This window comes from Ranitomeya imitator, chromosome 5, assembly GCF_032444005.1.
Source record: "Ranitomeya imitator isolate aRanImi1 chromosome 5, aRanImi1.pri, whole genome shotgun sequence".
NCBI lineage: Eukaryota > Metazoa > Chordata > Amphibia > Anura > Dendrobatidae > Ranitomeya > Ranitomeya imitator.
The window spans coordinates 405,474,467-405,498,333 of record NC_091286.1 but is presented as its reverse complement, the minus strand read 5'-3'; the positions used below and the strand labels follow the sequence as shown (position 1 = coordinate 405,498,333).

The 23,867-nt window shown below is 42.9% G+C and overlaps 1 protein-coding gene across 1 annotated transcript in view; it reads left to right on the top strand.

Annotated features, from left to right (window-relative positions):
• LOC138637778 (5-hydroxytryptamine receptor 3A-like) overlaps positions 1–21,342 on the top strand; it is a 51,661-nt gene extending 30,319 nt beyond the window's left edge. The window contains exons 5-6 of the mRNA XM_069726698.1: positions 17,824–17,993; positions 20,722–21,342. Of these exons, the coding sequence (XP_069582799.1) occupies positions 17,824–17,993; positions 20,722–20,993 (442 nt within the window). The 3' untranslated portion in view covers positions 20,994–21,342. The remainder of the gene's footprint in view (positions 1–17,823; positions 17,994–20,721) is intronic.
• The last annotated feature ends 2,525 nt before the right edge of the window (positions 21,343–23,867 follow it).

The following is a 23,867-nucleotide window of genomic DNA, read 5'->3' as shown; positions in this document are numbered from 1 at the left end:
CATAGTTATTAAGGTTGAAGGAAGACTTTAAGTCCATCTAGTTCAACCCATAGCCTGCCCTAACATGTTGATCCAGAGGAAGGCAAAAAAAAACCATGTGGCAAAGAGTAAGCTCCACTCTGGGGAAAAAAATTCCTTCCCGACTCCACATACGGCAATCAGAATAGTTCCCTGGATCAAAGCCCTATCAAGGAATCTAGTCTATATACCCTGTAACATTATACTTTTCCAGAAAGGTATCCAGTCCCCTCTTAAATTTAAGTAATGAATCACTCATTACAACGTCATACGGCAGAGAGTTCCATAGTCTCACTGCTCTTACAGTAAAGAATCTGCGTCTGTTATGCTTAAACCTTCTTTCCTCCATACGTAGAGTCCCTGTCTCAGGTCTATGATTAAAAAGATCATCAGAAAGGTCTTTGTACTGTTCCCTTATATATTTATACATTAACATAAGATCACCCCTTAGTCTTCGTTTTTCCAAACTAAATAGCCCCAAGTGTAAAAAAAAAAACACGGTTACATGTTTTTTGATAATTTTGTCCTTACGGCTGACTTGCGTCTCGGTTTTCCTGGAGGCTCCGACTCAAGGCCGTTCACGGGGATTGGGGAGGTCTGTCCAATAGGGGAACCATTACAAACCATAGGGATATACAGTAGTTTGCATCACCAAGGGATTAACCCATACACTGGGAAGTGTTAGATCAGATAAAAAGGGTAAGCAGTTCCTGCTTTAGTCAGTCAGGTTGAGAGTCAAGTTGAGAGTCAGATGCTAGTGGAGGGGAGCTCAGTCAGAGGAATTGCTCAACAGTGACCGTGTTTTACAGGTTCCAGGGCAGTGATACAACAGTGGCAAAAGGCTCCTGTCAGGGCCAAGTCTCCAAACAGTAAGAGGACATTAGTTAAGTCTCGTGCAGATTCTGGGGCAGTCTTGAGCCTAGGGCCCAGAAGAGAAATTGGGTGCCATGTCTCTGTTCCCCCTGTCATGTCTCTGTTCCCCCTGTGAGGAAGATGCCAGTCGGGTTCCAACAAGAGAGAAAGATGGTGGGTCTCAAGGAAGCGGTAATGCCGAATGGAAGGACTGGCAGAACAGAGACAAGAACTGATAGTATCCTGTAAGAAAAAGCACAGCAGCACTCTGTGAAGGTCAAGACATGCAGAAACAATGGAAACATTGGAAACATTAACTCCAAGCTGGATAGGATAATAATAATAATAATAATAATTTTTATTTATATAGCGCCAACATATTCCGCAGCGCTTTACAAATTATAGAGGGGACTTGTACATACAATAGACATTACAGCATAACAGAAATACAGTTCAAAACAGATACCAAGAGGAGTGAGGGCCCTGCTCGCAAGCTTACAAACTATGAGGAAAAGGGGAGACACAAGAGGTGGATGGTAACACCTAGGGAAGGGAAGGGTTACAATAGGACCCATCAGACAAGTGTCACCTTGCCGTGGTTGATGGGCTCACATAAATTGATGTGCGATCACATCAGAGGATAGAGAAATTAAATGGAAAATCTGCCTTTTTTTTGCGGTCGCCATTATATTGTTAATAACGGCGATCGCAACATCGGGGTTGGTAAAGACCCGAATCATGTTCTCTGGGGTCTCGGCTACCCCTGGTAGCTAGCCGAGACCCCAGAGAAATTCCGAGTCTAGGGGGCGCTATATACTTTTTCCACAGCACTGTTAAAAATCGGCGCAGTGGTTTAAGTACCCTTTACTGCCGCTATTAAAAGGTGTATCGGCGGTCGTTAAGGGGTTAATGATAGATATTTCATGCTTCCACACCAAATTTGGCATCTACAAGTCATTACTGTGCATGTCTATGTGCTTCATTGTTAGACAGAAAGAGTTGTCAGACGCCATCTTTACTGTGGAAAGTTGAGACTGCGCATTTCCACACTATTTGTTGCAGAAGTCATCCTATCTACCGTATATGGCTCAAAGGATGATAAAATCGCAGCTGTGCAGTTGCTAAGTATATACTGTGAGCGTCATTTTATATCTGGGCAAACTCTGCTCAAGTTAGTTGGAGGTACGAATTTAATTTTGTATCATGATTCATGCAGCACATGAGAACAAGTATGTTCAGAATGGGCATCCATTCCTTAACCCCTTTACCCCCAAGGGTGGTTTGCACGTTATGGACCGGGCCAATTTTTACAATTCTGACCACTGTCCCTTTATGAGGTTATAACTCTGGAACGCTTCAACTGATCCCGGTGATTCTGACATTGTTTTCTCGTGACATATTGTACTTCATGATAGTGGTAAAATTTCTTTGATATTACCTGCATTTATTTGTGAAAAAAGCGGAAATATGGCGAAAATTTTGAAAATTTTGCAATTTTCCAACTTTGAATTTTTATGCAATTAAATCACAGAGATATGTCACACAAAATACTTAATAAGTAACATTTCCCACATGTCTACTTTACATCAGCACAATTTTGGAACCAAAATTTTTTTTTGTTAGGGAGTTATAAGGGTTAAAAGTTGACCAGCAATTTCTCATTTTTACAACACCATTTTATTTTAGGGACCACATCTCATTTGAAGTCATTTTGAGGGGTCTATATGATAGAAAATACCCAAGTCTTACACCATTCTAAAAACTGCACCCCTCAAGGTTCTCAAAACCACATTCAAGAAGTTTATTAACCCTTCAGGTGTTTCACAGGAATTTTTGGAATGTTTAAATAAAAATTAACATTTAACTTTTTTTCACAAAAAATTTACTTCAGCTCCAATTTGTTTTATTTTGCCAAGAGTTACAGGAGAAAATGGACCCCAAACCTTGTTGTACAATTTGTCCTGAGTACGCCGATACCCCATAAGTGGAGGTAAACCACTGTTTGGGCGCATGACAGAGCTTGGAAGCGAAGGAGCGCCATTTGACTTTTTAATGCAAAATTGACTGGAATTGAGATGGGACGCCATGTTGCGTTTGGAGAGCCACTGATGTGCCTAAACATTGAAACCCCCCACAAGTGACACCATTTTGGAAAGTAGACCCCCTAAGGAACTTATCTAGAGGTGTGGTGAGCACTTTGACCCACCAAGTGCTTCACAGAAGTTTATAATGCAGAACCGTAAAAATAAAAAATATATTTTTTTTCACAAAAATTATCTTTTCGCCCCCAATTTTTTATTTTCCCAATGGTAAGAGAAGAAATTGGAACCAAAAAGTTGTTGCACAATTTGTCCTGAGTACTCTGATACCCCATATGTGGGGGTAAACCACTGTTTGGGCGCATGGGAGACCTCGGAAGGGAAGGAGCGCCGATTGACCTTTCAATGCAAAATTGATAGGAATTGAGATGGGACGCCATATTGCGTTTGAAGAGCCACTGATGTGCCTAAACATTGAAACCCCCCACAAGTGACACCATTTTGGAAAGTAGACCCCCTAAGGAACTTATCTAGAGGTGTGGTGAGCACTTTGACCCACCAAGTGCTTCACAGAAGTTTATAATGCAGAACCGTAAAAATAAAAAATAATTTTTGTGAAAAAAATTATCTTTTTGCCCCCAATTTTTTATTTTCCCAATGGTAAGAGAAGAAATTGGAACCAAAAAGTTGTTGTACAATTTGTCCTGAGTACGCTGATACCCCATATGTGGGGGTAAACCACTGTTTGGGCGCATGGGAGAGCTCGGAAGGGAAGGAGCGCCGTTTGACTTTTCAATGCAAAATTCACAGGAATTGAGATGAGACGCCATGTTGCGTTTGGAGAGCCACTGATGTGCCTAAATATTGAAACCCCCCACAAGTGACACCATTTTGGAAAGTACACCGCCTAGGGAACTTATCTAGATGTGTGGTGAGCACTTTGACCCACCAAGAGCTTCACAGAAGTTTATAATGCAGAGCCGTAAAAATAAAACAAAAATTTTTCCCACAAATATTATTTTTTAGCCCCCAGTTTTGTATTTTCACGAGGGTAACAGGAGAAATTGGACCCCAAAATTTGTTGTGCAATTTGTCCTGAGTGTGCTGATACGCCATATGTGGGGGGGAACCACCGTTTGGGCACATGGGAAGGCTCGGAAGGGAAGGAGCGCCATTTGAAATACAGACTTAGATGGAATGGTCTGCAGGCGTCACATTGCGTTTGCAGAGCCCCTAATGTACCTAAACAGTAGAAACCCCCCACAAGTGACCCCATATTGGAAACTAGACCCCCCAAGGAACTTATCTAGATGTGTTGTGAGAACTTTGAGCCCCCAAGTGTTTCACTACAGTTTATAACGCAGAGCCATGAAAATTAAAAAATCTTTTTTTTCCCACAAAACTTATTTTTTAGCCCCCAGTTTTGTATTTTCCCAAGGGTAACAGGAGAAATTGCACCCCAAAAGTTGTTGTCCAATTTGTCCTGAGTACGCTGATACCCCATATGTTGGGGTAAACTCTTGTTTGGGCACACGGGAGAGCTCGGAAGGGAAGGAGCACTGTTTTACTTTTTCAACGCAGAATTGGCTGGAATTGAGATCGGACGCCATGTCGCGTTTGGAGAGACCCTGATGTGCCTAAACAGTGGAAACCCCCCAATTATAACTGAAACCCTAATCCATACACACCCCTAACCCTAATTCCAACGGTAACCCTAACCACACCTCTAACCCAGACACACCCCTAACCCTAATCCCAACCCTATTCCCAACTGCAAATGTAATCCAAACCCTAACCCTAACTTTAGCCCCAACTTTAACTGTAGCCTTAACCCTAACTGTAGCCTTAACCCTAACTGTAGCCTTTACCCTAACTGTAGCCTTAACCCTAGCCCTAACCCTAGCCCTAACCCTAGTCCTAACCCTAGCCCTAAACCTAACCCTAGCCCTAACCCTAACCCTAGCCCTAACCCTAGCCCTAACCCTAATAAGAAAATGGAAATAAATACATTTTTTTAGATTTTTTTTATTTTTCCCTAACTAAGGGGGTAATGAAGGGGGGTTTGATTTACTTTTATAGTGGGTTTTTTAGCGGATTTTTATGATTGGCAGCTGTCACTCACTGAAAGACGCTTTTTATTGCAAAAAATATTTTTTGCGTTACCATATTTTGAGAGGTATAATTTTTCCATATTTGAGTCCACAGAGTCATGTGAGGTCTTGTTTTTTGCGGGATGAGTTCACGTTTTTATTGGTAACACTTTCGGGCACGTGACATTTTTTGATCGCTTTTTATTCCGATTTTTTGTGAGGCAGAATTAGCAAAAACCAGCTATTCATGAATTTCTTTTGGGGGAGGCGTTTATACCGTTCCGCGTTTGGTAAAATTGATAAAGCAGTTTTATTCTTCGGGTCAGTACGATTACAGCGACATCTCATTTATATCATTTTTTTAATGTTTTGGTGCTTTTATACGATAAAAACTATTTTATAGAAAAAATAATTATTTTTGCATCACTTTATTCTGAGGACTATAACTTTTTTATTTTTTTGCTGATGTTGCTGCATGGCGGCTCGTTTTTTGCGGGACAAGATGACGCTTTCAGCGGTGCCATGGTTATTTATATCTGTCTTTTTGATCGCGTGTTATTCCACTTTTTGTTCGGCGGTATGATAATAAAGCGTTGTTTTTTGCCTCGTTTTTTTTTTTTCTTACGGTGTTTACTGAAGGGGTTAACAAGTGGGACAGTTTTATAGGTCGGGTCGTTACGGACGCGGCGATACTAAATATGTGCACTTTTATTGTTTTTTTTTTTATTTAGATAAAGAAATGTATTTATGGGAATAATATTTATTTTTTTTTCCATTATGTAGGATTTTTTTTTTTTTTTTGACACACTTGTAAAAAATTTTTTTTACTTTTTTACTTTGACCCAGGGGGGGACAATACAGATCGGTGATCTGCCAGTTTGTACAGCACTCTGACAGATCACCGATCTGTCAAACAGCGCTGCAGCGTTATCAAGTGCCTGCTCTAAGCAGGCACTTGGTAAGCCACCTCCCTCCCTGCAGGACCCGGATCCGCGGCCATCTTGGATCCGCGATTTGCTGCAGGGAGGAAGGTAGGAGACCCCCGGAGCAACGCGATCACATCGCGTTGCTGCGGGGGTCTCAGGGAAGCATGCAGGGAGCCCCCTCCCTGCGTGATGCTTCCCTGCACCGCCGGCACATCGCGATCATGTTTGATCGCGGTGTGCCGGGGGTTAATGTGCCGGGGGCGGTCCGTGACCGCTCCTGGCACATAGTGCCGGATGTCAGCTGCGATAAGCAGCTGACACCCGGCCGCGATCGGCCGCGCTCCCCCCGTGAGCGCGGCCGATCGCCTATGACGTACTATTCCGTCCTTGGGAAGTAAAGCCCACCCCACATGGATGGAATAGTACGTCTAATGGCAGAAAGGGGTTAATCATGTGTTCGACTAATCTTGCATGGGCAAAAGGGTACTGTATCAACATGACCTCCCCAATACCCTGATTAATATTCTCAACACGAAAATATGGGCATATACAATAGTTGAGAGATTAGCCAAACGCATGATTAAGGAATGGATGCCGAAAGATGGACAGACAGACAGATAGATAGATAGATAGATAGATAGATAGATAGATAGATAGATAGATATGTCCAGATACTGTGTTGGAGGCAGCATACCATTCAAGTGAAAAAAGCCTCTTATTTAATGGCCCAACATGGCAACGTTTCAGTTCCTTAGTGAGAACCTTTAGGCTTCATCAAGATGGCGCCTGCGGTGCCTGCGCAATCACTAATAGATGCTACTGTGCAGGAGCCTCTACCGGTGCCATTTATTCCACAAAATATTAATTTCTGAACTCTTCCTGAGTTAAAACACTAGTATTGTTGTTTATAAATGATTATGAACTTGTTTTCTTTGCATTATTTGAGGTCTGAAAGCACTGTTTTTTGTTTTTTTTTTAATTTTGACCATTTCTCCTTTTCAGAAAAAAAAAAATACAAAATTTATTGCTTGGAAATTCAGAGACATGTTGTCAGAAGTTTATAGAATAAAACAACAATTTACATGTTACTCAAAAATATACACCTATAAAAAGAAAAATCAGACAAACTGAACATTTTGCTGTGGTCTCTTAATTTTTGCCAGTGCTGTATATCTACCAGTGTATCAGCTCTCAAGCTGTTCATTATGTTTTATGTTATGCTGTGCTATCAGGCAACACAGTGTGCAGTAATCAGCGCACATACAGTGATATGGCAATAACCCAAAAACAATAGAACAAGCTCTGAGACGTGGAATCTCTGCAGACTGCAATACCTGAACCTATCCTCACACAACTAAAAGCAGCAGTGGATTGCGCCTAACACTACCTATGCAACTCGGCACTGCCTGAGGAGCTGACTAGCCTGAAGATAGAAATACAAGCCTGACTTGCCTCAGAGAAATACCCCAAAGGAATAGGCAGCCCCCCACATATAATGACTGTTAGCAAGATGAAAAGACAAAACGTAGGAATGAAATAGATTCAGCAAAGTGAGGCCCGATATTCTAGACAGAGCGAGGATAGCAAAGAGAACTATGCAGTCTACAAAAAACCCTAAAGCAGAACCACGCAAAGGGGGGCAAAAAGACCCACCGTGCCGAACTAACGGCACGGCGGTGCACCCTTTGCGTCTCAGAGCTTCCAGCAAAAGAGAATAGCACAGCTGGACAGAAAAAACGGAAGCAAAAAACAAAGTAACACTTATCTAGCAGAGCAGCAGGCCACAGGAAAGATGCAGTAGCTCAGATCCAACACTGGAACATTGACAAGGAGCAAGGAAGACAGACTCAGGTGGAGTTAAATAGCAAGGCAGCCAACGAGCTCACCAAAACACCTGAGGGAGGAAGCCCAGAGGCTGCAATACCACTTGTGACCACAGGAGTGAATTCAGCCACAGAATTCACAACAGTACCCCCCCCTTGAGGAGGGGTCACTGAACCCTCACCAGAACCCCCAGGCCGACCAGGATGAGCCACATGAAAGGCACGAACAAGATCTGGGGCATGGACATCAGAGGCAAAAACCCAGGAATTATCCTCCTGAGCATAACCCTTCCATTTGACCAGATACTGGAGTTTCCGTCTAGAGACACGAGAATCCAAAATTTTCTCCACAATATACTCCAATTCCCCCTCCACCAAAACAGGGGCAGGAGGCTCCACAGATGGAACCATAGGTGCCACGTATCTTCTCAACAACGACCTATGGAATACATTATGTATGGAAAAGGAGTCTGGGAGGGTCAGACGAAAAGACACCGGATTGAGAATCTCAGAAATCCTATACGGACCAATAAAACGAGGTTTAAATTTAGGAGAGGAAACCTTCATAGGAATATGACGAGAAGATAACCAAACCAGATCCCCAACACGAAGTCGGGGACCCACACGGCGTCTACGATTAGCGAAAAGCTGAGCCTTCTCCTGGGACAAGGTCAAATTGTCCACTACCTGAGTCCAGATCAGCTGCAACCTGTCCACCACAGAATCCATACCAGGACAGTCTGAAGACTCAACCTGTCCTGAAGAGAAACGAGGATGGAACCCAGAATTGCAGAAAAATGGAGAGACCAAGGTAGCCGAGCTGGCCCGATTATTAAGGGCGAACTCAGCCAACGGCAAAAATGACACCCAATCATCCTGGTCAGCAGAAACAAAACATCTCAGATATGTTTCCAAGGTCTGATTGGTTCGTTCGGTCTGGCCATTAGTCTGAGGATGGAAGGCCGAGGAAAAAGATAGGTCAATGCCCATCCTACCACAAAAGGCTCGCCAGAACCTCGAGACAAACTGGGAACCTCTGTCAGAAACAATATTCTCAGGAATGCCATGCAAACGAACCACATGCTGGAAGAACAAAGGCACCAAATCAGAGGAGGAAGGCAATTTAACCAAGGGCACCAGATGGACCATTTTAGAAAAGCGATCACAGACCACCCAAATGACCGACATCTTTTGAGAAACGGGAAGGTCAGAAATGAAATCCATCGAAATATGTGTCCAAGGCCTCTTCGGGACCGGCAAGGCCAAAAGCAACCCACTGGCACGTGAACAGCAGGGCTTAGCCCTAGCACAAATCCCACAGGACTGCACAAAAGCACGCACATCCCGTGACAGAGATGGCCACCAGAAGGATCTAGCCACTAACTCTCTGGTACCAAAGATTCCTGGATGACCAGCCAGCACCGAACAATGAAGTTCAGAGATAACTTTACTAGTCCACCTATCAGGGACGAACAGTTTCTCGGCCGGACAACGATCAGGTTTATTAGCCTGAAATTTCTGCAACACTCTCCGCAAATCAGGAGAGATGGCAGACACAATGACTCCTTCCTTGAGGATACTCGCCGGCTCAGATAACCCCGGAGAGTCGGGCACAAAACTCCTAGACAGAGCATCCGCCTTCACATTTTTAGAGCCCGGAAGGTACGAAATCACAAAATCAAAACGAGCAAAAAATAACGACCAACGGGCCTGTCTAGGATTCAAGCGCTTGGCAGACTCGAGATAAGTAAGATTCTTATGATCAGTCAATACCACCACGCGATGCTTAGCTCCCTCAAGCCAATGACGCCACTCCTCGAATGCCCACTTCATGGCCAGCAACTCTCGGTTGCCCACATCATAATTACGCTCAGCAGCAGAAAATTTCCTGGAAAAGAAAGCACATGGTTTCAACACTGAGCAACCAGAACCTCTCTGTGACAAAACCGCCCCTGCTCCAATCTCTGAAGCATCAACCTCGACCTGGAACGGAAGAGAAACATCTGGTTGACACAACACAGGGGCACAGCAAAAACGACGCTTCAACTCCTGAAAAGCTTCCACGGCAGCAGAAGACCAATTAACCAAATCAGCACCCTTCTTGGTCAAATCGGTCAATGGTCTGGCAATGCTAGAAAAATTACAGATGAAGCGACGATAAAAATTAGCAAAGCCCAGGAATTTCTGCAGACTTTTCAGAGATGTAGGCTGAGTCCAATCCTGGATGGCCTGGACCTTAACCGGATCCATCTCGATAGTAGAAGGGGAAAAGATGAACCCCAAAAATGAAACTTTCTGCACACCGAAGAGACACTTTGATCCCTTCACGAACAAGGAATTAGCACGCAGTACCTGGAAAACAATTCTGACTTGCTTCACATGAGACTCCCAATCATCAGAGAAGATCAAAATGTCATCCAAGTAAACAATCAGGAATTTATCCAGATACTCACGTAAAATGTCATGCATAAAAGACTGAAAAACAGATGGAGCATTGGCAAGTCCGAACGGCATCACCAGATACTCAAAATGACCCTCGGGCGTATTAAATGCCGTTTTCCATTCATCTCCCTGCCTGATTCTCACCAGATTATACGCACCACGAAGATCAATCTTAGTAAACCAACTAGCCCCCTTAATCCGAGCAAACAAGTCAGATATCAATGGCAAGGGATACTGAAACTTAACAGTGATCTTATTAAGAAGGCGGTAATCAATACACGGTCTTAGCGAACCATCCTTTTTGGCTACAAAAAAGAACCCTGCTCCCAATGGTGATGACGATGGGCGAATATGTCCCTTCTCCAGGGATTCTTTCACATAACTGCGCATAGCGGTGTGTTCAGGCACGGACAAATTAAATAAACGACCCTTAGGGAATTTACTACCAGGAATCAAATTGATAGCACAATCACAATTCCTATGCGGAGGTAGGGCATCAGACTTGGGCTCTTCAAATACATCCTGATAATCAGACAAGAACTCTGGGACCTCAGAAGGGGTGGATGACGAAATAGACAAAAATGGAACATCACCATGTACTCCCTGACAACCCCAGCTGGTTACCGACATAGAGTTCCAATCTAATACTGGATTATGGGTTTGTAGCCATGGCAACCCCAACACGACCACATCATGCAGATTATGCAGTACCAGAAAGCGAATAACTTCCTGATGTGCAGGAGCCATGCACATAGTCAGCTGGGCCCAGTACTGAGGCTTATTCTTGGCCAAAATTGTAGCATCAATTCCTCTCAACGGAATAGGACACCGCAAAGGCTCCAAGAAAAATCCACAACGTTTAGCATAATCCAAATCCATCAGATTCAGGGCAGCGCCTGAATCCACAAACGCCATGACAGAATACGATGACAAAGAGCATATCAAGGTAATGGACAGAAGGAATTTGGACTGTACAGTACCAATGACGGCAGAGCTATCGAACCGCCTAGTGCGCTTAGGACAATTAGAAATAGCATGAGTGGAATCACCACAGTAGAAACACAGCCTGTTCAGACGTCTGTGTTCTTGCCGTTCAACTTTAGTCATAGTCCTGTCGCACTGCATAGGCTCAGGTTTACTCTCAGACAATACCGCCAGATGGTGCACAGATTTACGCTCGCGCAAGCGACGACCGATCTGAATGGCCAAGGACATAGACTCATTCAAACCAGCAGGCATAGGAAATCCCACCATGACATCCTTAAGAGCTTCAGAGAGACCCTTTCTGAACCAAGCCGCCAGTGCAGATTCATTCCACAGAGTGAGTACTGACCACTTCCTAAATTTCTGACAATATACTTCTACATCATCCTGACCCTGGCATAAAGCCAGCAAATTTTTCTCAGCCTGATCCACTGAATTAGGCTCATCGTAAAGCAATCCAAGCGCCTGGAAAAACGCATCAACATTACTCAATGCAGGGTCTCCTGGCGCAAGAGAAAACGCCCAGTCTTGAGGGTCGCCGCGCAAAAAAGAAATAATAATCAAAACCTGTTGAATAGGATTACCAGAAGAATGAGGTTTCAAGGCCAGAAATAGCTTACAATTATTTTTGAAGCTCAGGAACTTAGTTCTGTCACCAAAAAACAAATCAGGAATAGGAATTCTTGGTTCTAGCATAGATTTCTGATCAATTGTATCTTGAATCTTTTGTACATTTATAACGAGATTATCCATTGAGGAGCACACAGCCTGAATATCCATGTCCACAGCTGTGTCCTGAAGCACTCTAATGTCTAGGGGAAAAAAAAAAAACAAACTGAAGACAGAGCTGAGGAAAAAAAAAAATGATGTCAGGACTTCTTTTTTCCCTCTATTGAGAATCATTGGTTTGGCTCCTTGTACTGTTATGCTGTGCTATCAGGCAACACAGTGTGCAGTAATCAGCGCACATACAGTGATATGGCAATAACCCAAAAACAATAGAACAAGCTCTGAGACGTGGAATCTCTGCAGACTGCAATACCTGAACCTATCCTCACACAACTAAAAGCAGCAGTGGATTGCGCCTAACACTACCTATGCAACTCGGCACTGCCTGAGGAGCTGACTAGCCTGAAGATAGAAATACAAGCCTGACTTGCCTCAGAGAAATACCCCAAAGGAATAGGCAGCCCCCCACATATAATGACTGTTAGCAAGATGAAAAGACAAAACGTAGGAATGAAATAGATTCAGCAAAGTGAGGCCCGATATTCTAGACAGAGCGAGGATAGCAAAGAGAACTATGCAGTCTACAAAAAACCCTAAAGCAGAACCACGCAAAGGGGGGCAAAAAGACCCACCGTGCCGAACTAACGGCACGGCGGTGCACCCTTTGCGTCTCAGAGCTTCCAGCAAAAGAGAATAGCACAGCTGGACAGAAAAAACGGAAACAAAAAACAAAGTAACACTTATCTAGCAGAGCAGCAGGCCACAGGAAAGATGCAGTAGCTCAGATCCAACACTGGAACATTGACAAGGAGCAAGGAAGACAGACTCAGGTGGAGTTAAATAGCAAGGCAGCCAACGAGCTCACCAAAACACCTGAGGGAGGAAGCCCAGAGGCTGCAATACCACTTGTGACCACAGGAGTGAATTCAGCCACAGAATTCACAACAGTTTTATCAACTTATATGGCTAGCTAGCCATTAAATATCAAATCTATCTATATCTTCACTGTGACGACACAGCATTTAATCTTAATCATTCAGATGTCTATTTTCAGTAATCCAGGAGACATAGACTTATCTGTAGGTTGAGTTTTGAATTTATGTGTCACGGGGCTACCGCGACAGGGAGGTTCCAGAGAACCGCAGCGCTCTGGGCCTCGTTCACACACAGTGAACAGAAGCTCTTCTCTTGTATTCTGACCTTGCTGCTGAGTTGCTGTGAGCTGGGTCTCTCAACTGAAGGTGATTTTGTAATCGCCTCCTCTATATACACCCAGCCTTGACTTCAGCTATTGTCAGTGATCAGTTCAGCTGCCTGGCTTGGAGGTTGAAGGAGCGTGGTGTATTAGGAGCTTGGAGATTTATTTACAGAGATTGGTGTCTGCTGTTTTGGTTGCATGTTAAACCTGTTTTCCTTCCTAATTTTTTCCTTGTCTTTCCTTCTATGTGTACCTCTGTGGATGTGTGAGCATTTGGTGAGTTTGAGACTATTAGTTACCTTGTCTGTATACCATGTTTATTGTTGTATTTATACACTGGTGCAGTCTACCTCCTTTGGGGGGTGAGGGGGCCATTGATAGGGCCTGCACAGGAGACAGGGATACGCTGGCAGCTCAGGCCTCCTAACCATCATAGGTACCCCTGAGATAAGGGAAAGTCAGGGCCCCATTATAGTGGCAGGGACAGGTGCGGGTCCCAATACGCCGTCCTGCCCCTTTATCGCCGTTAACGGCGTGACATTATGTGTTTTTCTTTGGTTGGTCAAGAAAATACAGACTATTGTTCGTGTGAGCCTATAATATTGACTTTTAAGATGACGTTTGTTGTAACATATTATGTTGTTATCCTGGATGACAGAGACACAGGGTAATTGAACAATATATGTTTATTAATATGTTGATTACACATGCCCAGGCCAGTTAATTTGATGACCTGATAAACAGAGGACAAACTATGCAAATTGTTTGAATACTCAAACAATGCAAGCTAACCTCATCACATTTTCCTCTTGACCTCTGGATGATGGCTTTATGGACAACAGTTGCGAACAATATAAGTGGGATATGCCCCTGTAACAGGTCATCCAAGAGATTCAGAGAACCATAGACTCTTTACAAAACCACAGCCAGGAACACACAGGACAGCTGCCAGAACGTCTTGGCTTCACTACGAGTGACAAAGAATTGACATTTTGCAGGAGGCGAGCTTAGGGCACCATGGTCCCGGCTGAAAGAATACAGATCTGCTCTATTGACCATCACTGAACCCATGGATATGTTAGGGGAAGCCAGGATTTGGACCCACCAGTCACCTGAGCCGCACGGATAGGTTTGGGAAAGCCAGGATTGGGATCCACCGGTCACCAGGCTCCATGGAGATGTTCGGAAAAGAAAGGTTATGACCCCCCGGTCAACGGTCCACGTACTTCAATGCACTGTCAGTTTCCTAAGCTTGTCATTACCTCTCTGTGGGTGTCACAGGTGGGGTTAGTAGGCCCTGGAAGCTCCTAAGTCACAGCTGCTCTAATCCCTGCGAGTCAACGGAAGGGCGAGACTCTGTAATTTTGCACCATCTTGGGTTCTATGTGTTATTTGTCTGTTTTGTGGTTCTATAAAGTATTGCCACACTGTTTTACCTTCACCCTGTGTTGTCTGAATAGTATTATGTTCACCATAAAAGCAGAACAGACGTTTAGTGGGATGATCCCTGGTTTATACGGTCCCGAGCCAGCGGACTAGAGCACCCACTGACCCCCATGTCTCCACATTCACTAACTGCCTTTACCATGCTATTTAGTGTCTGATTAATTCTATGTTTAATATCCCTATGTATCTGCATACACTATCTTACCCAACCTTATCCAACTAAAAGACACAAAAGAGAATAGTAAAACCAAAAACACTCAGTTTGAAAAAATGTTGCAGTAATCCGCAAGTGCTAGTAAAAGATGTAAAAAACAGGGTATTTGGTTGATACGTTTTTTGCAAAAAATGTATACTAAGCTGCTCTACCAATCTTCACGGTATACCCTTATCAGAGCAGTCCTAACTAATGTATGCAATCCCTATCTGATGTATTTATATAACCTGATCATCTGTATATAACCTGTGTGAACAGGGTTCAGAGAGGAAAAATCCATGTGTGCATACAGGGTAGAACAGCTTTTGTGCAGATAGCCCAAGAGGAGTGGTGGAACTCCCCAGTCTTGTAGACACAAGAGAACAATTATGGAAACAGGAACACATGGGCTACTTGCACAGTGAACAAGTCTGTATGATCATGTTCACACACCACCAAGAAACCTGAAGACACACATGCACACATGGATTTTTCCTCTCTGAACCCTGTTCACACAGGTTATATACAGATGATCAGGTTTTTAAATACATCAGATAGGGATTGCATACATTAGTTAGGACTGCTCTGATAAGGGTATACCGTGAAGATTGGTAGAGCAGCTTAGTATACATTTTTTGCAAAAAACGTATCAACCAAATACCCTGTTTTTTACATCTTTTACTAGCACTTGCGGATTACTGCAACATTTTTTCAAACTGAGTGTTTTTGGTTTTACTATTCTCTTTTGTGTCTTCAGGTTTCTTGGTGGTGTGTGAACATGATCATACAGACTTGTTCACTGTGCAAGTAGCCCATGTGTTCCTGTTTCCATAATTGTTCTCTTGTGTCTACAAGACTGGGGAGTTCCACCACTCCTCTTGGGCTATCTGCACAAAAGCTGTTCTACCCTGTATGCACACATGGATTTTTCCTCTCTGAACCCTGTTCACACAGGTTATATACAGATGATCAGGTTTTTAAATACATCAGATAGGGATTGCATACATTAGTTAGGACTGCTCTGATAAGGGTATACCGTGAAGATTGGTAGAGCAGCTTAGTATACATTTTTTGCAAAAAACGTATCAACCAAATACCCTGTTTTTTACATCTTTTACTAGCACTTGCGGATTACTGCAACATTTTTTCAAACTGAGTGTTTTTGGTTTTACTATTCTCTTTTGTGTCTTCAGGTTTCTTGGTGGTGTGTGAACATGATCATACAGACTTGTTCACTGTGCAAGTAGCCCATGTGTTCCTGTTTCCATAATTGTTCTCTTGTGTCTACAAGACTGGGGAGTTCCACCACTCCTCTTGGGCTATCTGCACAAAAGCTGTTCTACCCTGTATGCACACATGGATTTTTCCTCTCTGAACCCTGTTCACACAGGTTATATACAGATGATCAGGTTTTTAAATACATCAGATAGGGATTGCATACATTAGTTAGGACTGCTCTGATAAGGGTATACCGTGAAGATTGGTAGAGCAGCTTAGTATACATTTTTTGCAAAAAACGTATCAACCAAATACCCTGTTTTTTACATCTTTTACTAGCACTTGCGGATTACTGCAACATTTTTTCAAACTGAGTGTTTTTGGTTTTACTATTCTCTTTTGTGTCTTCAGGTTTCTTGGTGGTGTGTGAACATGATCATACAGACTTGTTCACTGTGCAAGTAGCCCATGTGTTCCTGTTTCCATAATTGTTCTCTTGTGTCTACAAGACTGGGGAGTTCCACCACTCCTCTTGGGCTATCTGCACAAAAGCTGTTCTACCCTGTATGCACACATGGATTTTTCCTCTCTGAACCCTGTTCACACAGGTTATATACAGATGATCAGGTTTTTAAATACATCAGATAGGGATTGCATACATTAGTTAGGACTGCTCTGATAAGGGTATACCGTGAAGATTGGTAGAGCAGCTTAGTATACATTTTTTGCAAAAAACGTATCAACCAAATACCCTGTTTTTTACATCTTTTACTAGCACTTGCGGATTACTGCAACATTTTTTCAAACTGAGTGTTTTTGGTTTTACTATTCTCTTTTGTGTCTTCAGGTTTCTTGGTGGTGTGTGAACATGATCATACAGACTTGTTCACTGTGCAAGTAGCCCATGTGTTCCTGTTCCTCTTATCCAACTAAGTAGCCAGACAGAAAATTAATATTCATTATATATTTTAAAACATTGGTGGCACCAAAATCCTTTGTGCGTTCTTGTGTGTGCTGTGCTCCTAGGTGTCACAGCAATGGCAGCTTCTTGTGCGCGCTCCCTTCACTGGTCCTCTGTGTAAAGTGGAAGGAAGTGTGCAGATTGAGATCATTGCACACTACTAACTGCACAGGCACACAATTTAAAACAGGAGACAGGTCACTGAAGGTTCTGTGACCTGTCATTTGAGCATAAAATAATGACAAGGCCAGAGCACCAAGAAAAGCCCCGCCCCCAGACCCGCCACGAAGCAGGAGCATCTCATTAACTGAAAACTTCAAACAAAGATTACACAAGAACCACAATACGGATTTCTTCAACCCATGTATCATTTTAATCATAGTAACAGCGTCAACATTACAATACTTGCACCTTACGTAGCAAAATCCTGCTGACAGATTCTCTTTAAGGGTTCTCTCACACTAGTGTATAAATTGGACGAGGTATTGCACTCGGACCAATGTTATTCAATAAGGGAGTGCAGATCTATGTATTTTTTTCTCAGCTGTATTCAGCATGAGAAAAAAAATGTTGGAGGTGAGAAAAAAATAGAATGCCGTACGAACCATCAGTTTAATACCAGGTTTTAACGGATACATTACAATTCTGTAACATAGGAAACTATAAATGGTCCTGCAAAAGATTAACAACTGCTGAGTAAAAAAAATCGGATTGTATTCGGACAGCACACGGATGACACAGAGAAAATTGTCCCACTCTTCTGGATGAGAATCGGACCTTTTTTTATATGCTAGTGTGAGCATTCCCTAATTTAGAAGAAAACCAGTTACAGCACATAATACATATCATTTTCATATCCTACAATATTATCTTTAATTGCCCTCCTGATATTTTCATCTTTCAGTGTTGATGAAGACAGATATGAGCATCTCTCCTATCTGACAGTGGATCACACAGGACTGGTTAGATTCTTGAAGCCAATGAGAGTTGTTAGTTCTTGCAATCTTAACATATTTCAGTTTCCCTTTGATATTCAAAATTGTTCCTTGACATTTGGATCATCATTGAACACAGGTGTGTAGAATTTGACAGACAAGTCCATCCTGTGGTAAGGCGATGTTTACACTTTTCAATCTGAGTGCTGTTCGTCTAGAAACTGACATTACGCAGAAAGCACTAGGAGGACCAATGTCTTTCAATGGTTCTGTTCAGATGGTTGTAGCATGCACTAGTGTCCTTCTTTTTGGATCAGGCTCCCCTGTTACAGTCTATGGGTCTGCAGGCTCGCCTGTTCAAGTCTATGGGTCTGCAAAAAAATTGGATCCCAGATGTTTTAACCATATAGCTGTTAGCACCACGCCGGGTCCCTGCTCTGACAGGCAGGGTCTCCGGCGTGTCACTTCACTCACCCGCACTGCAGTAGGCTCCTCTCTACTTCATGCTCCGTATGCTCCCAGCAGCAATTGTATCTTGGTCTCTAGCCATGTTCTGAGGGCACGCACGTGCGCTCCCGCCCTCTTAAAGGGCCAGCGCATGACTTGCTATTTCCTCAGCCAATGGTTATGAGGCATTTTGTATATACTGCTTCCTCTCCACTGGGGAAGTGCCCGAGCAACCTTTCTGTTTACAGTCTATGTTGTGAAAGGTCGCATACCAGTGCAATCCTGCCTGCTGCACTCGGATACGAACTTGGTCAGCTGCACTCTGATACAAGCTCTACCTGCTCCTCCGTCCAGTCCGTCCTTCTGGGTCCACCTGCTGCGTGATCGTTGGTCTGTCCTGGAGTGCCACCTGGCATGCATCGAGAGCCAAGTTTAACCTCACTATCAGAGGCACTAGTGAACAGTCCGGTGCTCGCTTAGTCATGCAGCTGACGTTTTTAAGGATACCATTTTGGTGCAGATACATTCTTTTGATCGCCATTTCAATGCAATGTCACGGCAACCAAAAAAACATAATTCTGGCGTTTTGATTTTTTTCTCGCTACGCAGTTTAGCGATCAGGTTAATCCATTTTTTTAATGATAAATTGGGCAATTCTGAACTCGGCGATATCAAATATGTGTATGTTTGATTATTTTTTAGTGTTTTATTTTGAATGGGGTGAAAGGGGGGGGTGAGTTAAAATTTTATATATATTTTTTATTTTCATATTTTTTAAAACATTTTTTTTTACTTTTGCCATGCTTCAATAGCCTCCATGGGAGACTAGAAGATGGCATAGCCTTATCGGCTCTGCTACATAGGAGCGATGCTCAGATCGCTCCTATGTAGTAGAATTGCTGCATTGCTATGAGCGCCAACAACAGGGTGGCGCTCACAGCAATCCGGCATCAACAACCATAGAGGTCTTCAGTAGACCTCTGGTTGTCATGCTGACACATCGCTGACCCCCCATCACGTGACATACATACATGAAGCTGCGCACTCCAGTCCTGAGTGCCAGTGTTTTTCTTTTTTACATTTACAATGGTAACCAGGGTAAACATCGGGTTACTAAGCGCGGCCCTGCGCTTAGTAACCCGATGTTTACCCTGGTTACCCGGGGACTTCGGCATCGTTGGTCGCTGGAGAGCTGTCTGTGTGACAGCTCTCCAGTGACCACACAACGACTAAACAGCGACGCTGCAGCGATCGGCATCGTTGTCTATATCGCTGCAGCGTCGCTTAATGTGATGGTACCTTAAGTTTCCTCCTCGACTCCTCCCAGCCCCAGTCAGGCAGGAAGAAGCGAAGCAAACAGCAGGGGGAAAATAAAATTGGCTCAGCTCCCAGTGGTGAGCCGACCCCGTCTTTCACATCAAAGAGCCAGCTCTTTGTCTTAGATCATTCACGAAAGACACATCACTACTTTGGAGGTGAAAGAATAGTCCTTTTTGTGTCAGTTCTGCCATCTTTTTACTCATAGGAAGGACTGTCACAGCGCTTTATAAGAGATTGCTAAATTTACAATACACTGTAATACAATGTTGTATTTTTAGCATTTTTCAAGTATTATATAGTTTAGTATAGGAAAAATTCCATGCCTAGAGCATGCTGTATTTTACAAAAAAACCCACTCACAATAAAACAAAAATACTTTGTATGTAGTGTGGTTAAAGGGAAGCCTTGTGGCTTCTGCACTGAGAACCCCACTGCCGGGAGTAAATTAACTTAATTCCTCCCAGCAAGCTCTGGATTTCAGTCATAGAGGCGGCTGTAACCATGTCCCCGACACTGACTGACAGACGGCTCTACTGTGCATTAGTGCAGAGCTGGCTGTCAGTCAGTCAGTGCCAGGATGTGGTTACAGCTGCTGCTCACAATGTACTGAGCAATGAGTGAAGCCGTGGCTCTATGACTGAAATCCGGAGCCTGCTGGGAGGAATAAAGTTAATTTTCTCTGATAACCGAGCTTTTAGTGTGGTGGCTGCACAGCTTTAAAATGCTATTAAACTACAGATTAACCCCACATCTGCTGGTTAACAGCCTTTGGGGGCATGACAAGTCCCCTTCAATATGTTAAAATACAGTGACCAGCCTTGTTAGCCTTTAAAAAAATAAAAATCTACAACATGGCCTACAGTATATTTCTGAAGAACGCTTTGAGTAAAACCAGCTGTAATCAGAAAAGTGATATCGGATGACAATATGTATTTTTCCTGAATTATATTATGACACAAAATTAGAAATTAGTGAGTCTAAAAACATAGGGAAAAAGTGCACTCCATAATGAAGACCATAAGCTGCCTCTGCAGTGTGAACAGGGTACATCTATTATCTCTTGCACAACCATTTATATCTTGGATTTCTTATATTCACAGCTCAACACATTAAACTTGGTCTTCTTAAGACAAATGGCAGTGCTGAGCAAATTTCTTCAGAGGGCGAGGGTCCACAGGGTGAGTGGGAACTAGTCCAGACAGAACCTTCTGATCCTGGATATATGCAGAACATGGTGGCATTTAATGTAAGTAAAACATTGAAGGATTGTCCCCCTCCTGTTAAAGGGAACCTGATAGCTGATGCATGCTGCCCGATCCACAGACAACATGTATCAGACCGTGCCTGCAAGATTTCAGCATCATATGTGTAACTGTGAAATACAGCGTAATTTCAGAGAAGAGCATTCGTTAATAACTGCTGTGGAGTGAGGTGTATGGGAGACTAGTTGGACAGGGAGGTTCCTGGCTTGCTTTTCGACTGACAGGTCTTTCCCTGCAGGCACATGTAGCAAGAGACCTGTCACTCCATGGCAGAAGGTGGGCAAATGCCGCTGAGGACCAGCTAGTCCAACTAGTCCCATGTGGCTCGGTTCTTAAACTTCAGAGTTATTTATGACTGAGATCATACATCAAGTGCCTGATACACGTGGATCGGGCAGCATGTATCCGCTGTCAGGCTCCATTTAATGTTTTGTACATATCCGCAGAGTGAATATTGTTTCAATGGAGTAAGACTATTGCTAGGCTGGGGGACCATTTTTATTCCTCCAGTAGGCAGCTGGTGAGGAGGAATGGTAAAAGATTATGGTCACAGATATGCAGTAGAGTGCACGCAAGGCTATCATCATATACTGTGGTGTAAAATAAAAACACAGCACAGAGAGCTGTGCAAATACCTCATAGATGCATGTCATATACCCCTGGGGTTCACATACCACGATTTAAGAACCTAGGATCCAGGAGAGAAGTATTAATAATGGGGAAAAATAACATCATCCATTTTATTGATAATTGAAGGTAGTGTGTATTATCACCTCAGATTATCATCAAACGACGCCCAGGCTTGTATGTGGTCAATCTACTTCTTCCAAGCGCCTTCCTGATGTTAATAGATATCTTCAGTTTCAACCTTCCACCACACGGTATGGACCGAGCCACCTTTAAAATGACCTTGCTGTTGGGATATATGGTATTTATTCTCATCATAAATGATTTGCTGCCTGCTACATCCAGTGGAACACCTCTTATAGGTAAGAGCTAAAATGATTGTCATTTTTTTTTTTACCTTTTGTTGAATTTTTCATGGGTTACTTTTTTTCGACTGTTTAATGTGAACCTAGCAGTTTAATCATGTTATCCAAACAGGAGGCATGAAGCAGACACTGACTTCTTTATTGTTGCAGTGTATGTTTTACTTTGAAAGAGAATCTGTCAGTAGTAACAACCCTCCTAAGCCACCTCTATGGGCATGCAGTAAACAAAAAAAAGTGCACTCTGTAGTGCTAAAGCATGTCAATATGAAATATACGAAACATGAATAGCAATACTGCTTCTGGAAACTACGAACAATTGAGATGCTTAGCACATAATTTGACCAATCCATGCATGCCCAGCAACCAATGACAAGGTGGTCTCAAAACTGCTGGGTCCTAACATGTCTAGTGTGAATACCTCCCTAAGACTGAATATAGAATAGATAGGTATTCACACTAGACACTTTATGACCCATGACTGACAGTTTGCTCTCCTAATCTTCATGTCTTACACTGGTAACTCCCCTTTTCATTTAAAATAGGCTCTGGAGGCAGATTCTCATTGAGAGCTGTGCCCCGCCTATAGATCTTAACAGCTCATACACACATTAGGAAAATGTGGATTTCTCTGGAATAAGACAACATTGGATCAAATATATTACTGTATCATTTTATTCAACTGTTTTATAACCTACCAGCCCATATAGACTGCTTAGGAGTGTTGATCCTACTGACAGATTGCCTTTAACCCCTTCAAGACCCAGCCTATTTTGACCTTAAAGACCTTGCCGTTTTTTGCAATTCTGACCAGTGGCCCTTTATGAGGTAATAACTCAGGAACGCTTCAACGGATCCTAGCGGTTCTGAGATTGTTTTTTCGTGACATATTGGGCTTCATGTTAGTGGTAAATTTAGGTCAATAAATTCTGCATTTATTTGTGATAAACACGGAAATTTGGCGAAAATTTTGAAAATTTTGCAATTTTCACATTTTGAATTTTTATTCTGTTAAACCAGAGAGATATGTGACACAAAATAGTTAATAAATAACATTTCCCACATGTCTACTTTACATCAGCACAATTTTGGAAACAAAATTTTTTTTTGTTAGGAAGTTATAAGGGTTAAAATTCGACCAGCGATTTGTCATTTTTACAACGAAATTTACAAAACCATTTTTTTTAGGGACCACCTCACATTTGAAGTCAGTTTGAGGGGTCTATATGGCTGAAAATACCCAAAAGTGACACCATTCTAAAAACTGCACCCCTCAAGGTACTCAAAACCACATTCAAGAAGTTTATTAACCCTTCAGGTGCTTCACAGAAGCAGAAGCAACATGGAAGGAAAAAATGAACATTTAACTTTTTAGTCACAAAAATTATCTTTTAGCAACAATTTTTTTATTTTCCCAATGGTAAAAGGAGAAACTGAACCACGAAAGTTGTTGTCCAATTTGTCCTGAGTACGCTGATACCTCATATGTGGGGGAAAACCACTGTTTTGGCGCACGGCAGGGCTTGGAAGGGAAGGAGCGCCATTTGACTTTTTGAATCAAAAATTGGCTCCACTCTTTAGCGGACACCATGTCACGTTTGGAGAGCCCCCGTGTGCCTAAAAATTGGAGCTCCCCCACAAGTGACCCCATTTTGGAAACTAGACGCCCCAAGGAACTTATCTAGATGCATAGTGAGCACTTTGAACCCCCAGGTGCTTCACAAATTGATCCGTAAAAATGAAAAAGTACTTTTTTTTCGCAAAAAAATTCTTTTAGCCTCAATTTTTTCATTTTCACATGGGCAACAGGATAAAATGGATCCTAAAATGTGTTGGGCAATTTCTCCTGAGTACACCAATACCTCACATGTGGAGGTAAACCACTGTTTGGGCACATGGTAAGGCTCGGAAGGGAAGGAGCGCCATTTGACTTTTTGAATGAAAAATTATTTCCATCGTTAGCGGACACCATGTCGCGTTTGGATAGCTCCTGTG